At 36.6% G+C, this 16,826-nt stretch overlaps 1 protein-coding gene across 1 annotated transcript; it reads left to right on the plus strand.

Annotated features, from left to right (window-relative positions):
* Positions 1-1,749: 1,749 nt before the first annotated feature.
* LOC104453125 (disease resistance protein RUN1-like) lies at positions 1,750-11,302 on the plus strand. Its single transcript, XM_010067641.3, has 5 exons — positions 1,750-2,652; positions 3,129-4,227; positions 9,504-9,823; positions 9,912-10,588; positions 11,119-11,302. The coding sequence occupies exons 1-3, from the start codon at positions 2,078-2,080 to the stop codon at positions 9,801-9,803; spliced, it is 1,974 nt and encodes a 657-aa protein (XP_010065943.3). The 5' UTR covers positions 1,750-2,077; the 3' UTR covers positions 9,804-9,823; positions 9,912-10,588; positions 11,119-11,302.
* The last annotated feature ends 5,524 nt before the right edge of the window (positions 11,303-16,826 follow it).

Genomic DNA, 16,826 nt, shown 5'->3' on the forward strand with positions numbered 1-16,826 from the left:
TATCGAGGATGTTCCTGGGCGGTTACCATGGTTAGGTAGAGCTAACTCTGGTTGAGAGAGAGCGAAGTGGCGGACTGAGACAGTGAGAGAGTTCACATTTTCGGCTCTCATGTTTCTAATTCCTAAGTAGAAATTTTTTATTAAGCGAAATTACCTGTGGTTTCTATTAAGTTTTTTTCTTTTTGATGGATTACGAATATTTGGTACTAGACCTATGAATATCAATAATCAACGCCCGATGATAGCAAAAATAAGATATATGCATGTGCTTTTTAATAGATGCTTATATTGAACCACGGATTAAAGAAATGGCTGGAGCCAATATAAAGAAATTCTTAGATGTTTGCTGCATAAATATTCAATGCATGTGAACCCTTGATATTGATGGGTCTCACGTAAAATCCACGTCATCTAAGGTTGGAATGCATTGGATTCATATGCATTTAAGAATATCTGATAAAATATGGACATCACCATTTTAACTTAAGTTAATTTTATTTCATCCCGTCAATAAAGTGCACACATCTAAAAGGTAAGTCCCCTTGGAAAGACAACATGTGCATAGCACTGCTCCAAGTCATTACTTTTAATATTATATTTATCAATAGACACCCGCCTAGAAAGACTCGACCAATAAACCCTTTCATTTGTTTATCTTAATCTATTTTTGCAGGAAGAAGGTATCCTCTCTTCATTTTTGCCTATCAAACTTCCATAGAGAAAAGGGAAAGTCTGAGCCAGGCAAAAAGCGATGCTTATTGAAAAAGAAAAACCAATTTAAATTAAAAACTAATGCTAATTAAGATCAAGATTCGATCATGCGGTTGGAATAAGAAAAACCAATTTGGCTTTGACCAAGATTGACCGTGATACAAGATTCGATCAAGATTGGACGAGATAAGGGAAGCTTAATTGGAATAAGAAAATCTTTAACTCATCTTAATCTCATGCATCTAATCTAACCTACCTCTCATCTCTCATATCGCATACATGCGCCCCGTTCACTCTTATCTCACATGCTCTCCCTCGCCCCCGCGGGTTGGAGTTCACGGGCGCACAAAAAGAGCAGTGCTTGAAGATTCTCGCGTGCTCAAACCGAAAGGGGATTCGGTGAGTTTTCAAAAGCAAGAAGATCACCACCGTTCAAATTTACAGAAGATGGAAACAAAAGAGTGATAAAGAAGATTAAAAAAAAAGTAGATTCGGTCAAAGATGGGAGCTCTAAGTGATAAGGACCCACCAAGAAGGGATCTCTCCTTGTCAACATCAGCAATGGGCCAGGAAAGAGGCATGGATGACACATTTATTGAGGATGGTCCCGGAAGGCTACCATGGTTAGGGTAGAACTACTCTCGTTGAGAGAGCGAATTGGCGAACGTGCTTAGAGAGAGAGGGAGTTTATATTTTCATCTCTCATGTTCCTAATTTCTAAAAAGAAATTTTTATTTAACTTCGTACAAATTTACTTATCTTTTCTATTAATTTTTCTTTCTTTGGATTGATCACTTATATTTTGGTACTATATTTTATGAATGTTAACAATCATTTCAAATAAATAGTTATGTTGAACCACTAGAGAAATTCTTAAATGATTTGAATACATGTGAGCTCAATATATTTAAATCCTTAAAATTACTATATTTCACATCACATGTCTAAGATTGAGATGCATTTGACTCATATGCATTCAATAATGTCTCACAAAATATGAACATCACTATTTTCACTTTACTTAATTTTATGTCACTTAACGTCTACAACTTGTAATTCGCTGATCAAAGACATGATTGGTGAAAAATTTACCCAATTAGGAAAAGTGCACTCATCTAAAAGCCGAGGGCCGTTGAAAAGAGAAAATGTGCGATGCACTGCTCCAAGTCAATAACTTTCAATATTAGATTAATCAATAGAAACCACTTAGGTAGACTCGTTCATTTTGTATTCGGAATCGTCCATAAAGCAAATGCTCTCCACCCAAAAAGCATATGCTCTCCATCCGACCCTTTTCATTTGTTTGTCTTGATCATTTTGTGCAGCAGGAGGGCACCCTCTCTTCACTTTTGCCTATCAGGCTTCCATGGAGAAAGGGCAAAGCTTGAGCAAGGCAAACAAAGCAATGCTTGTTGCGGAAGAAAAAGAGAGCACTGAGGGAGCATCCTCTCCTTCATCCTTCCTTCCGAAACCCACTAAAGGAGGTAGCAGTCGATACGACGTATTCTTGAGCTTTAATAGCTCAGATACCCGAAAGGAATTCATCGATCACCTGTACCACGGACTCGGTACTGCAGGAATCTGCGTGTTCAGGGACTGTAACAGCATCCGAATTGGCGAGGAATTTAGTCCAGTGTTTCTTGATGCCATCACATGTTCTAAGATTTCTATCCCCATCATCTCTGGACATTATGCTTCGAGCAAATGGTGCCTCCGTGAGCTTATTCATATCATGGATTGCAAGAAGAGCAATTCACATATAGTTCTGCCCATTTTTTACAAAGTGGACCCATCAGATGTGCGGCATCTAAAAAGAAATTTTGGGGAGGCCTTTCATTCGCATAAGCATTGTTTTGATGAGAAAGATATTGAGGAAGGGCGACAAACACTTAAAGATGTGAGTAACTTACATGGATGGAAATCCGATGAATTTGCTAGCGGGTACTTCTCTTCCACTTTATCATTATTATTATTATTTTATGAGTAAGTTTTCTTATTCATGCAATAGCAATGAAATATGGATGAACTGCTTCCAGTATATGCTCACAAGGAAATCCCCAAAATGATCCGATGGACTAACCATAGTATGCCCAAACACAACAAGAACTAGTACTCCCCCAAAATGTCCCCCGGAAACTAAATCAGCAACTGCTAAAACCAAATATCCCATAGCGCCCAAGAATTTTACAAGTGTCTCCCCTGCAGAGCCAAAAACAAAGAAAAGACAACCCGTCCGGCCAATACTATCGATCACTAAAAAAAACCTACGCCTACGAAGGATATCAATGCTTAATCTTCCAGAGCTTGAACGCCACCGAATAAAATCAACCTCCAAGGATTGGCTGAGTTGATAAGGATTGGATTTGCTTGGACCATGTCTAGGTTCATAGTCTCTCATTGTTTTTGTTGCTTGACAGGCATGAGGGAGAACTGATAGAACGTGTTGTCGAAACTGTTCTAGGAGAGTTACGAAAAGATTTTCCTCTACTTGTTCCGGAGGAACTAGTTGGACTTGATGATCAGTTGAAGAAGATTATGAGTTACATGGATAGTCCTTATGCCATAGCTCGAATGCTGGGAATTTATGGCAGGGGCGGGATAGGCAAGACAACTCTTGCCAAGTGCATCTACAATCAACTCTCGAATAAATTTGATCATGTCTGCATCCTTCCAGATATTCGAGAAACAACCGCGCGCCATGGTATTGAGTATCTACAGAGTCGACTAATATTTGAGATACTACAAGAAAAAAATGCAGTGTCTACAGTTGATTTGGGAATTAACTTAATCAAATCTAGATTCACAAGGAAAAAGGTTCTCATTCTTTTGGATGATATAGATCAAAAGGATCACCTGGATGCTTTGGCTAGAGAACGTAACTGGTTTGCTTCAGGAAGTATTATAATTGTTACAACTAGAAATAAAGCTGTTCTTGATCAATCTGAATTCGAGGTAGACTACGAGCATGAAATGAGCATGATGAATGAGGTGCATTCTTTCATTTTATTCAACAGACATGCATTTCGAACAGAACATCCTTCAAGTGACTTTGCAATTATATCTCGTCAGATCATATCCATTCTTGGTGGGCTTCCCTTGGCACTTAAGGTTATAGGTTCATACTTGTATAAAAAAACAAATCCAAAGGTTTGGGATGATATGCTGAGACAATTAAAAAACCAAGCATATGAAGACGTCCAAAACATATTGAAGATAAGTTATGATGCATTAGAATATGAACATAAGGAGATTTTCCTCGATATTGCCTGTTTCTTTATTGACAAAAAGATTGAATTTGCTATGTACATGTGGGACGACTATAAGTTTTATGCAAGTCAAGGAATTGAAGAGTTGAATCTGAGGTGCTTGATAAAAATTGAAGATGATGGTAAATTAAGCATGCATGATCAACTGAGGGATCTTGGAAGGAGCATTTTCCACAAAGGACAATCACTCATGAAACATAACGGACTATGGGTTGACGAGGAAGCCTTCAAAGGACTGATGGAAAAGAAGGTAACATATGACACTCCCTTTTCTTTTCCGTCCTCATATTTTTATATAATTGATTTGATCAATTTCTAATCTTTTATCTGTTATGGACAAACGCTCCCACATTTTATGGAAAATTCTATGTCAACATCGATTCATATCCATAGATTAACTGTGACAGCTGATATGGATTACAAATATTCTAAGGATGACATGTTATATTATTTAGCTCAAATTCATTGATATAAATTACATCTGTCCAATATTTAATTTACAATCAATTTAAGATCCTTTAATTATGATTCTACACTAAAATTTCATTTACTATAATCATGTAATTTTCATATCTAGCTGAAAATATTGATAATCTGAAAGACTTCAATTTTGAATAAAGATGAAGTATAACATCATAGATCCGATAAATAAAATTTTCCGGGTTAACAAAACAATTGGCAATAAGTGCCAATTAAAATAACTAAAAATTAAACAAAAACAGTAACATTGAAAAAATATCTCACGTTTATCATACGTGCTTGCTTTCTAGTACGGCGGTATGTATTGTGGTGCCAATCTTATGAAAACCACTGTTTGATATATATATATATATATATATATATATATATATATTTTTTTTTTTAAATTCTAGACACGCGTCCCTCTACTAGTTTTATCTCTCTCACTCTTCCTTTCTTTTTAATAGAGACGATAGTAAAAATCCCTTTATGAATTATATTAGAAAAAAAGGTTTATCGCATTGACCTTGTTCATCTCATGGATAAGGTTAGCCTGTTAGGTGTTATGATAAGGAGGGATTTTTTTTTCTTTCTTTCTTTGTTTCTTTCATGCGGTTGTCTTTTCCTTTTGACTTTTCCTAATAAACATTTCTCTCCTCTCCAAGTTGTTTAATTTTATTTATATTTTTCGGGACAATGCCCTTTGCTTATTATTATATCGATGCCTTTTATTTGTTCTATAATTTTCAGCATGAAGCCACTTTTAAACTACGTTTATCTTTTACTTAAATTGTCAATGTTCATGTCATTTCATTATTTTATATTAACCCTAGTTCATTCACACGATTCAATATCACATTCTTTTGTTGATTCAATAACTATTTTAACATCAGCAAAAAGAGCTCACTATAGGGGTGTTTGAATTGACTAGAAGTCGAATCAGTCGGAGCAAAAATAAATGTTGAAAGATGCTAATTATTTTAGGAAACAAATTAATTGATTGTAAGATGTAAGGGAATTTTAATTTGATTGTGGCATATTTATGGGCTAATTTCCAAATTTCTCGGCTATTTAATTTATGATTTTGTCTATTTTATATCTTACTTCTATATGTCATTTTGGTAAAATTTATGTGTATCGCGTGGAAACTTTTGACAAAAGTTTGAGGTTTGGGACCCCTTTCTATATAAGAGACTTCTCTCTTATGTAATGTAAAGTAGAAATTAATGTATAAGTGAAATTATGAAAGATAGCATGAGATGATGATTTTAGCTGGATTTTAGTGACTGTTTCCATTCTTGGTTTTCACTAGTTAATTCTTTCAATTTGGAACTTTCTAACAAAAAGTCTTGTGAAAGAAAAAAAGGATTAGTACATTAGAAGTTTTAAAACTCCGACAAAAATGTAATTGAATTCTAAAATTTCGAAAAAGTATCATTAAGTCCTAACACTTATAAGGAAAATGTAATTGAGTCCTAAAACTTTTAAAATACACATGTAAATCCTAAAACTTGTGAAATTAGTTTAATGATGCCCGTTCGTTGATTGCACTTTTTCAAAATTCTAGGACTTAATTGAACTTTCATGATAAGTTTTAGAATTTGATTGTAATTTTTGAAAATTTTAGGACTTGATTTATTTTCATGATAAGTTTTAGGACGTGATTGTATTTTTGAAAGGTAGAACTCAATTGTACTTTTATTACAAATTTTGGGATTTCCAGTGCACTTATCCCAAAAAAGAAAGGAATGGGTCAATTAGTTCTGAACTCATGCCATACGTAGGCATAAAGACTAAAATTAATATATTAAGCACAAAGATATTAGTGTAGTATACCAACCTCTCTTGTCTAGGCACGCATAGACACTTCTTAATAAGATTAAGATTAGTGGACGTTGCTCTCTTTTTTACTTGTTCAACTCTTTTTGAAGTTTCTTACAACTTCACAAAAACCCGAATTCCGCATGAAACCGATTTGTTGATTCCCATACCATAACCAATTAAACACAATAAAAAGAAAATGTCGACTAAAAAAAATTAATACTTTAGGTAGAAAACAGTATTCTTATCTCTTTCAAATAACCAAAACAAAACAATGTCTCCTTAATTTTTGGTACTGTTGACTGAAAACCGGGTCGATCGATTGCGCCGAACTTAAGTCCATCGGAGAGAGCTATTGACATCACTCCGCGGTTCTCGCGCTCGAAAGCAAAACAGTATTCTTATCTCTCTGTTGTGTTGTGAGTGTCTGATTTTGACTCTGAATACCCCTTTTATACTAATGCCTCTGGTCGACAATACTCGGTTTCTTGTAAAGCTGCCCATACTATCTGAAAATTCCTATTTTGTGTGCGATAAGTTCCACTTTGTCACGTTCTAAGGCCTTCTGCGTTTAACTTCCACATGCATCATTTGTCACCTGCATAGCTTGTCTCCTGCATTACTTGCCACATTCATCCTATGACACTTATCTATACACTATTCTTAAAGGGAGTGATTTCTCTTTGAGTCTCTTAACGTAAATCACTTTAAAATCAAGATCACAGCAACTTGAATTATCTTTAAATGAATTCACGGGCTATTTTCGTCTTTTAGCTCTTAAAAGTGAAAACCCCCATTAACCATCACAACCCACCATCTAAATATAGTTAATCAATTGTCAAAAAAGAAATAATAATAATAATAACGTGTGCTTTGCATTTTTTTAAAGAGGGAATTGTTTTATTTTTGGAACTTCAATTGGTGTCACCAGCCCAATCCGACGTAATTGTGCGTGGAGCGCACTTCACGTTTAGTCTTCTAATTTAACAGGATGACGAGAAAAGTGAGATAGGTCTCAATTTAGGTCCCTTCCAATTTTAACCTTGTATAAGCATTCTTCTACTCATAAAACGAATGGCGAAAGAGTAAATTCTCACTTTAGTTGAGCACTTTTTCTCTAACCGACCCATCCCATACCTTTGGCGGTTCTATTATATCCTCTCAACACACATCATCCCCAATTCTTATCATCATTTCCTTATCATTTTCGAAATTTAAGTTGCAAAGTTCACATAAGAATAAGCCTAATGTTAACAAAGCACGCACATAGCATTAGCAAACTTCAACTGCAAAAATAACGCCATTTCTAGGTCGATTTTTTCTTTATTGTCTCACATGTGCTTTTTCTTGAATAGGTTGAGTGAGAGGCACCACTGTCTTGGAATTACTTTTCTCCAGAAATGGATGTTAATAAATGAGTCCTTATATATAATTTCTGATTCACCTCTTAGAAAAGCATGCCATGCTAAACACTGACAATTTACATTAAGATGCCTCTAGAAAACATATCTGACGAAAATGGATACCAAGATTTACATAGATTTTGTGCCTTTGAAATACTCCTTTAAATCTTATTGCCAAGTGAGACACAAGCTTAATAAGTTCGACTGGATACTATCCAGGGAATTATTTATGCTTAATAGTACGAAGAATCAAACTCAAATCATGTGGCTAATCTACATACACAAGCATTTTCCTTAACCAATAAACGAGCTACGTAGGATTGCCTCTTATAGACACTTCGGCCAAATCTTTCAAAGCACTGTCAGCCATACCTGACATTGCTTTCTTTAACTTATTTCTAATTTCGAATCGTAAAGAACTTGACCATTTAATAAATTTCAAAGAAAAATAACAACTCACTAGACATGTCTCGTTGGCGCCTAACCAAATGTGGCAGGGTTCCATTTAATCATCTCACTGCTCCGCTATTGAAGCAACTGGCTGAGTCATACCCATGGACCAGCCACTGGCTAGTAGCTTTGGCTACCTGTGACCTTTGTTATGTACATCTCAGTCTGTTCATCTGAACGTCTGCTCTATGTCAAAGCTCCAAAATCCTTCGTTCTCCGAATTGTATATCCACGTCGAGTCGGAGCTTGATTTATCTGTGGTTAAATTCAAGACATTAATCCAACAAAAAGTTCAAATGGAGCTTCGTGTCTTTGGAATTAAGGCTCTAGCTTTTAAAATTTTGATACTTGATCATTATTGAAAACTGTCGATGACCAACTGAAATTTTGAGGGGAAAACGACCATTGTTATTAAAGTCAATCAGAGCCATATGGGAATTTTTTTTTTCACCATCTTCAACTATTTAAATGATCTGTTCTAGCAGGAAAGTTAAACTGGATGTTTTGACTTATAAGATGCCAAAGGAAATGGTGCCAATCTTATGCAAACTGACATATATATACCTTCACTCTTCTTTTTGGTAAATACAAATAAGTATGTTTCTCCAGAAACTTTCGTATGATAGAGTTTGTTTGAGAAAAGATATTGCCAGCATCGACAACCTTTTTGTTCCACATGTTAGAAACCTTAATCTAACCATAATATCTTGAAGGAAGTTATTTAATTCATTTTCACTTGGTCTGAAAGCAACTTTTACCAATCTCCGCCCAAATCTAAGATATTAACTAGTCACAGCACTTTTTAAACATACTTTCTGAATATATATATATATATATATATATATATATATATATATATATATATATATATATATATGATTTTCAAAGCAATGATTAAACACTTCACAACAATAGTTAATGAATTGAAAACTAAGCAATTACTTGGTTGCTTAGTAAGTGACTCCAAGGCATTCTTTAATAACTTCTTTCAAAAATTGTAAAAAAGAATTATTTGAAAATTTACAAGTCAACATTTGTGTGTTCTAAAAGGTTTTATGTATTTCGCTCAAATAAACATTAAAATGCATGCGCAACAAAAAATTCGAAAAAAAAGCAAGAGGTACAACATTGAGGTGTGTTTCACTTAGATTTACTAAAGTAAGAAGTATTTTTTTTTTATTTCATGTCAAAATCTAAAATACTGTTCAAATTTCAAAAGGTCATCAAAAAATTAAATGTGAGTATAGGTCTTAACATTTATCTGCTAAGGTTGAAAGGATGACAAATTGTACGAGATCAAGATTTAAAAACGCAAAACTAAAAAAAAAAAAAAAAAAAAATTAAAAATTAAAAGCCAATCCAAACACTTATAGTCGTTTGATTTGATATGCAGCGTACGGCAATGATAGAGACGAATCGTTGCGACGGATTCTTAGTTTATCCATTTTTAGATTGTGGGGCCGCTGAACAGCTACAGGCACGCACAAATTGGCAATTTAGAATGTCACAGAGGTTAAGGTTCCTTCGATTGGGGGACACGACCGCAAGTGAAGACTTAAACGAATTCCTTTCTCAAGTAAGGTGGCTTCATTGGCTTCACATTGAACTCAATCCATCTTTTCCGACAAACGATTTGCATCTACCAAAGTTAAAGGTGTTGCAATTGTCATATAGTTCGATCACAGATGATTGAAAGGATGGAATTCAATCGTGGTAAGATTGAAAAAGCTATTTTTGTGATTTTTGGTTGTTTTGTTATGTCGATTAACTCATTTTGGACAATTTATTCTCCTTTGTATAGGTGGCAAAGCGGTTGCAAGTTATCCAACTTGAATTTATTGATTCTTTAAGATGTACACTTGATCTCTCGGCTTTCATAGAGTTAAAAATTCTCATCTTCAAGAATTGCAAAGAACTGATGCAGGTCCACCCTTCTATTGGCAAAGTCAAGAGCCTTGTTTACTTGGAATTGAGTGGTTGTGGCAGTCTCAAGGAGCTACCGAGAGAAGTGGGCGAATTAGAAGAACTACGAGAACTTATTTTAGATAATTCTGGTATTACAAAGATTCCTACGTCAATTGGTTCTCTGAGGATGCTAGAGAAGTTGAGTGCTTGTTGTAGGTCATTGAGAGAAATCCCTAACTCAATTGGGGATTTACAGTATTTGCAATATCTAGACATTAGTGTGTCTTTGATATCCGACCTACCAGAAAGCATTCGGAATCTTTCTTCTCTCCAACACCTTGCACTATGGAACTGTTACAATCTTCGGTCGTTACCAGAGCTTCCTTTGAGCTTAGAATACCTAAGAACTTCTTATCAAGGGCTTGTATTGCCAGAGCTTTCTTACCTAATCCACCTAGAAAGACTTGTTCTTTCATGGAAACAATCCACTTGAATAAATCTCAATCCTTCAAGACCTTGAATCTTCATGTTGCCTCAACTAATTTGTAGAGGCGACAAAGCAGCAATTATAAGGTATTTATTGATCAACTCATTTTTTGATGGCTTATTCTCATTTGTATTGGTGGCAATCAATTCTTTGAGGAAGCTGAAAAAATTGAGTGTCTGGTCTTTGTGATCGTTTAGATAAATCCCTATCTCAATTGGAGATTTACTAAATATGCAACATCTAGATATTTTGAATTCTTTTGTGAGCTCTTTTTTCGCATCAAATTCGATTAACAGTAGATAATATCCTGTTCAAAACAACACCTTTCAATTCTCCGTGATGATTGGAAACCTTGTCAAGTTTCTTATTGTTCCCTTGAGCATGAATTATAAAAATCAAGGGTCATTTTTTTTCTGGTGGGTGATTAAGTAGTTTTGGCTAGTCTATCCTGCATTATTATAGACCAGCTTCCTATATATTCTAGCGAGGTAAACCGGTGCTGCTTTTGTGATTGGTCTGGTTGGCCTATGTAATAATCAAAACTTACTTTGGACTTCAACTCAATGAGCTGTGTCGATGACTTTTGTGTAATTGCGACAAATTTTCGCTGGTTCAGGGAAACAAGCTGGAGCAAGGAGAACAAGAATTTGCTAGTTAGTTTCTATCCTGTTTGATCCTGTTGTGGCCATGGCATAATACTATCACGTGATTGATCTGGGTCTGGCTAACTTTGTAGAGGAACTTCAAATTTCATAACAGAGACCCATCAAAAAAAAAAAAAAATTTCGGCCGAAAATGAAGGAGAGGGATTTTGCAAAGGAAGCATCGGCAGCAATTGAGGCCCATCTCGCATGCCAACTTTGACGAGGCTTGTGGGCCAGCTGGAGTCCCTAAGGAGTGTTGATGCTTTGAAGATCCAAACACTTGATCTGATCGCAAAAGCACATACTCGACTGACTATGCGTGTAGTTTTTTTTTTTTTTCAATTAAATCTGCTTTCCGTATGCTCTTTGGATCCTACTTCTCTGTTTATGAAATGCGTACATGCTGATTTTTTTTTCCTCATCTGATATCCTATTGCAAAGTTGCTTGATACGGTTGCATACTAATGGTTTCACTCCTGAACTCAATAAGGCTTTGTAGAGGGAGGTATGCATTGCCATTCGTACCATAACTATGAAATAGTAACTTGTGTGCTTATAAAATTTGAGCCATGGAATTTCACCTGAAAAATAGTCTACAAGGATGTATGATGACAATCTCCTCCATTTCTCTTAGTTTATTGTGTGATGACATCCCTTGAATGTTGTCATATAGGTGTGGTTTGATAAGCTCTGTTCTCATGTATGGAACACTGAATTTTTGAAGTTGAAATTCGCCTCTTAGCAAACTCCATCGCTTTGCTGATTTTGCTAATTGCATATGGCGAAATAACTAAAACTTCATTTGTTTCACGGAAAATGAATGATTTGAAAACATATTTGTAAGAAAATATTTTTCTAGAAAATATATTCTGCGAAATAAATGGAGCCTAAAGATGCATTTGTTTCATAGAAAAACTCAAGATTTAGAAAACATTTTTTGAAAAATGATTGGTTATATCTCTTAAAAAATTGTCAATTGAAAATGTTTTCATTACCAACACTATTTTTGTAGGTATTGAAAGAAAATTTGCATTCAATCATTTTTGTAGGTGATACAAGCGATTATTTTTCAAAAAATGTTTTTCCAAATGTTGAGTATTTCATGAAATAAACGCACCCTAAGTAACAAGTACAATTCTCTTATGTAGTTTAGGCACTTCAGTTTTTAAGCCTAATCTTATTAACATCAGGTTTGTTCCTAAACAAAAACAAGGAAAGTGTTGCTAATTGATCACTTCTCCCAAGTCTGTTGTTTCCTTTTTCATCGGCCAGCTAATGAAGTCTTTGTTGATTGCGGTCCAACTGCCAACTAATCAGAGACAACTAAATTCTTTGGCAAAATATGTCGCCAGGTTTTGGTGACGCTGCAAATGATGTTTATGCATTTGTACCTTACCTTTCGTGGGGTAAATTGTGATGCTATAGTCTCAGCTATCTTCATTGATTGATAATTAGTCAATCTTATTCTTCTTGTGTAGATTCAAGCTGCATTTCAGGAAATTCAGAGAAATTCCCAAAAACCAAGGATAGAGATGTGTATAGGAAGGAGCTATGTCATGAGACATAATAAAAAGGCGTTCCGGAGTTTGTCACTATTGGTGTTTCTCATGTGTTCCATGTTGTTAATAATACTTTTCATAGGATTCTTGATGTAAAGCGACCTCTTCTCTTCTCATGCAGTGTAGTAGTCTTTTGCAAGCTTTGACATCATGCTACTCTTTAGCAAAGGCCGAATCTCAAAATTCTTGCAGAAAGACCCCTAGGTGCAAGTTCTGTATGTGAAGTTAAGCAAAATTTTGTTAACAAGATCACCGTTTAGATGTCCACTTCAGTCTACAATATTGTGACTGGAAGAGAAACTTTTCATGGAAAAAGAGGATTTTGTAGTATAAGCAAATAATCTTTTAATGGCAGCCAAGAGTCTCAATGAAAAAGATTCCAAAAGGACAGTGGTTTCTCAAATGGAAGAATTCTGGAAGCAAAATAAAAGTGTCTCTGATCTGGTCTCGTGAAAAAATTCATATGTCATCGTTTTGTAATCACTATAATCTTATAATCTCAAACTTTGATTCATTTGCGGGCCTAAAAAAGAACCTTGATCCATTTACGCATGAATCTACAAAGCAGAAAAGACACAGGCGTGCATTTTCATAATTGAAGTCAAACTTTCTTTGGCGATGGCTACAAGTCAAGCATACATTTCTGCTAGAATGGAAAAAAAAAATGAATAAACAAATAAATAAAAAGAGAGTCCAATTCAGCCATCTATGCAAGTACCCAAACCCATTTGCCGTAGGCCCATTGGCTATTAAATACAATTCATTCACAAGTCAAACCCATCTAACATATGGCCTCATTCACACCAGCCCATCAAATCCAGAGATGCAGTCCAGACCACTTGAGCACATACACTGACCTCACCGGGAAATCCTCTCTGGGAAGTGAAATTCAACTGCCGCCCTTCCTTCGCTGCTGGTCGCTCCCCGCTTCAGAAGGCTCCTCTGTTTTGTTCTTATTTATCTGCGAGGAAGCCCCAAAGTGCTGCTCATCTCTCGCTCGGTAGTCCTTCACCGACTCAGATCAACAGCAGAATACGTTTTAGTGGATGTTCTCATGTAGCTGTGCAAAGAGGTCTGGGTTATGTAGCATATGCGGCTGTTCTCTCTGTATGGCAGAACACGGATTTTGTTTGGCGGGTAGGGAAAGAGTGAAAGAATGAAAAAGATGAGTGGAATTGAGCAGGGAAATTGAGAGTAATCTTTTAGGTGAACTCATGAGGGGAAAAAAGAAGAGAAAGATAGACATGGCAAAATGGGAAGGTTGAAACATTCTGAGTAGGAAAACAAAAGAGAGAATAAAAAGGATTTCTAAAAAGGGACGCAAGGAATAAAGATAAATAAAAATAATTAAACTGATAAATAGAAAATAAATAACAAAAATAGCAGGAAAATGCTAGTCTTGGTTAGGTAGTTACATCTATGCATTAATCAATATTCACTTTATTTCATGTTATTTTCATTTCAATAACATTTTAGGTATTCTAATTCTATTCATTTCATATTATCTCATACATGAAATCAAATAATGAATTTACTTAAATTGAACATCACAATAAAATGTTATCTCTATTCTACAATCCACCGTGCACTTACCAATCCGAAACGAATAGAATCTTTATGTCGTGAGTGTTGACACTTAAATTTTCGCTAAATATCAGTGATTAAAATTACATAGAAAACTAGAAATCAATTTGGCCCTAACAAAAAGAGATTTTTCGCATTACCTAGATATTAATATCATTTGCATCTACTAGGTTGAATTTTCTATTTTCTTTTCTCTTTTTTAACTATATTTTCGGATAAATATTGTTTTTTTAAAAAAAAAAAAAGAGAGAATGGCTTGGTGCTGGGCCTGACCCTAGCCCCTTTCCTTTTCCGCGCAGGCCCAGGGCCAAGCCCTTTCCGGCCCGGCCTCCCTCTCTTTTTTCTTCTTCTTCCTTTCTCCTTCCCCCTCCGCCTTTGCAACCCTCGCAGCTCGCGCGAAGACGACGACGCGCATGAGGACGACCTATGGCGGAGTAGGCCAGTGACAGATGGGACAGCTCGCAGGCGTCATCAATGCCGTCAAGCTAACAAGCAGAGCAGGGCTAAAAGCCTGCTGCGGAATGGACGTTCTAGAGCACACCTGTTCGGCCGAGAGGAGGCTCGGTCGGCGCGCCAAGGACCGGCAGCCGAAGCCTCCGTCCACCGGCCTCCTCGAGCTACAAAAAGGGTGTCCGCGAGTCCGCCAGAGGGAGAAGGCCAGCAAGCTTAGGAGACCCCCCCGAGAGACATCTGGGGCGTCCGGAGAGCGAGCAAGCCGGAGAGCAGAGAGAGATCGGGGCGAGATCCAAGCAGAGGGTGGCTAAAACCACGGCCGCAATTGGTTTCAAGGGCCGATGCTCCGGTAGGCCCCGGTCCTTTTTTGTGCCTCGCTTTGGTCGGGCCAGGCCGGAGCTCGCGATCGTCCGGCGCACAAGCTCCGGCCCCGACCTTCCTTTGTTTGCTGTACACGTCCTGGATTTTTCTTCAAGGATTCGGTTCAAGATTTGAGGGCGTTCGCATCCGCCGGTCCCTCAACGCGAGCTGCTGCAGCTCCGTCGTGCGCAGCCGCGGCGACCGGTGCCGCTCGCCTCAGTTGGCTTTGCCAAGCTGTCGATCGGGTCGGGTGCGGGGCTTAGCCGGGTAGGGTTCCGGTCGGTTTGGGCCGGACGTTCGTGGGCCGGCTTGGTCTAGGTTTTAGGTTTAATTTGGTGCATGGACTACGGGCTGGGTTCTTTTTATTAAAAATATAATCGGACTGGGCCCACTCGCTGAGATCAGTCCGGCTTCTTGCGCCCGGACCAGGAGGGCCCGGGCTGGCTTCAACCCGGGTCGGATGCGAAGATCCGACCCCGTTCCCTTTTTATAATTTAATAATATGTTACTTTTATAATCAAAAATCAGAAAAATAAAAAAAATGTTTTATAATTCCAGAAAAATCGGAAAATCCCAGAAATAACATTTATCTTCCGAAAAACATAAAAAATAAAAAAAAGGTCTTTTGAGTGTTTTTAAAAAAAATGTGTGAAAGTGCATAAAAGAAAAAAAAATCATGTTTAAATTCTTCTAAGCAAATATTGATTTATTCCAATTGCGTCATTATTATGCATGGATTTCTATTCCTTATAATGCATGTAAATCCATATTCCCGTAAAGAATAAAATCCTAAAATTCATTATTAGTATAAAATGCTATATAAATGTTTTACTTGATGTCTAAACAAAGTTAGGTGTCAGAAATACATTAGTGATTAATTAGTATGATCAAGTCTCTGATCATAATTTCTTTTCTAATTGTGTAAAAATGAGATATTTCTCATACTATTTTATTTGGATTTCTAATTAACTCGTCTCAAATTAATTAATGGCTAATCCTATTTAAAAGTGACTTGCAAGTTAAAAAGTTGAATCATAAGTCATGAATTGGTGGCTTGGGAGAGTCCGAGTTAAGCCTAACACTTGGTGAGCCATTAGCCTCCACGTGCCCCGCATGTAAGAGGGTGTCGAAAGGGAGGTCGCAATAGTGAGACCTGAATCCCAAGGTCATCCCCATAAAAGGCTATAATTCAATGGATAGAAACTAACAAGAGTAAAAAATATTAAGACAAATATAATCTACAAAGTGCGGTGGAGCACACAACACAACACATGGAATCGCTAGCTCCATATGTTCAAAAATCAAGAAGCGAGTTGGTACGGCAATAACCGCTCTACTTAGGAGGAAGCAAGTTATTTACCTGATTATTCTTGAAAACTAAGTTGTTTATTTAGTCACCTTCCATTAAGACAAAGATTCGAATGAAGCTTGACTTCATGAACAAAATGCCATCTGGCAGGTCAAACAGCAATAGGCAGGTTTGACCTTTCTTTATGCCGGTGGAAGATTGACATGAGGAGGTGAACTAACTAAAGAACCAATCAAGACATCATCTTCTAATTCTTTCCCAACCGTATCCAACGGCAAGTCACCAACTTATCATCACAACCCTAATTCTACCCGACATTTCTTGCTATATAAACTTCAATCCCCTTCCTCTCAGCTCATCAATTTTAAGTCCCTAAGCTTATCACAACATAACATCTATTGCCCACTTTACCAAT

This window comes from Eucalyptus grandis, chromosome 7, assembly GCF_016545825.1.
Source record: "Eucalyptus grandis isolate ANBG69807.140 chromosome 7, ASM1654582v1, whole genome shotgun sequence".
Lineage (NCBI taxonomy): Eukaryota > Viridiplantae > Streptophyta > Magnoliopsida > Myrtales > Myrtaceae > Eucalyptus > Eucalyptus grandis.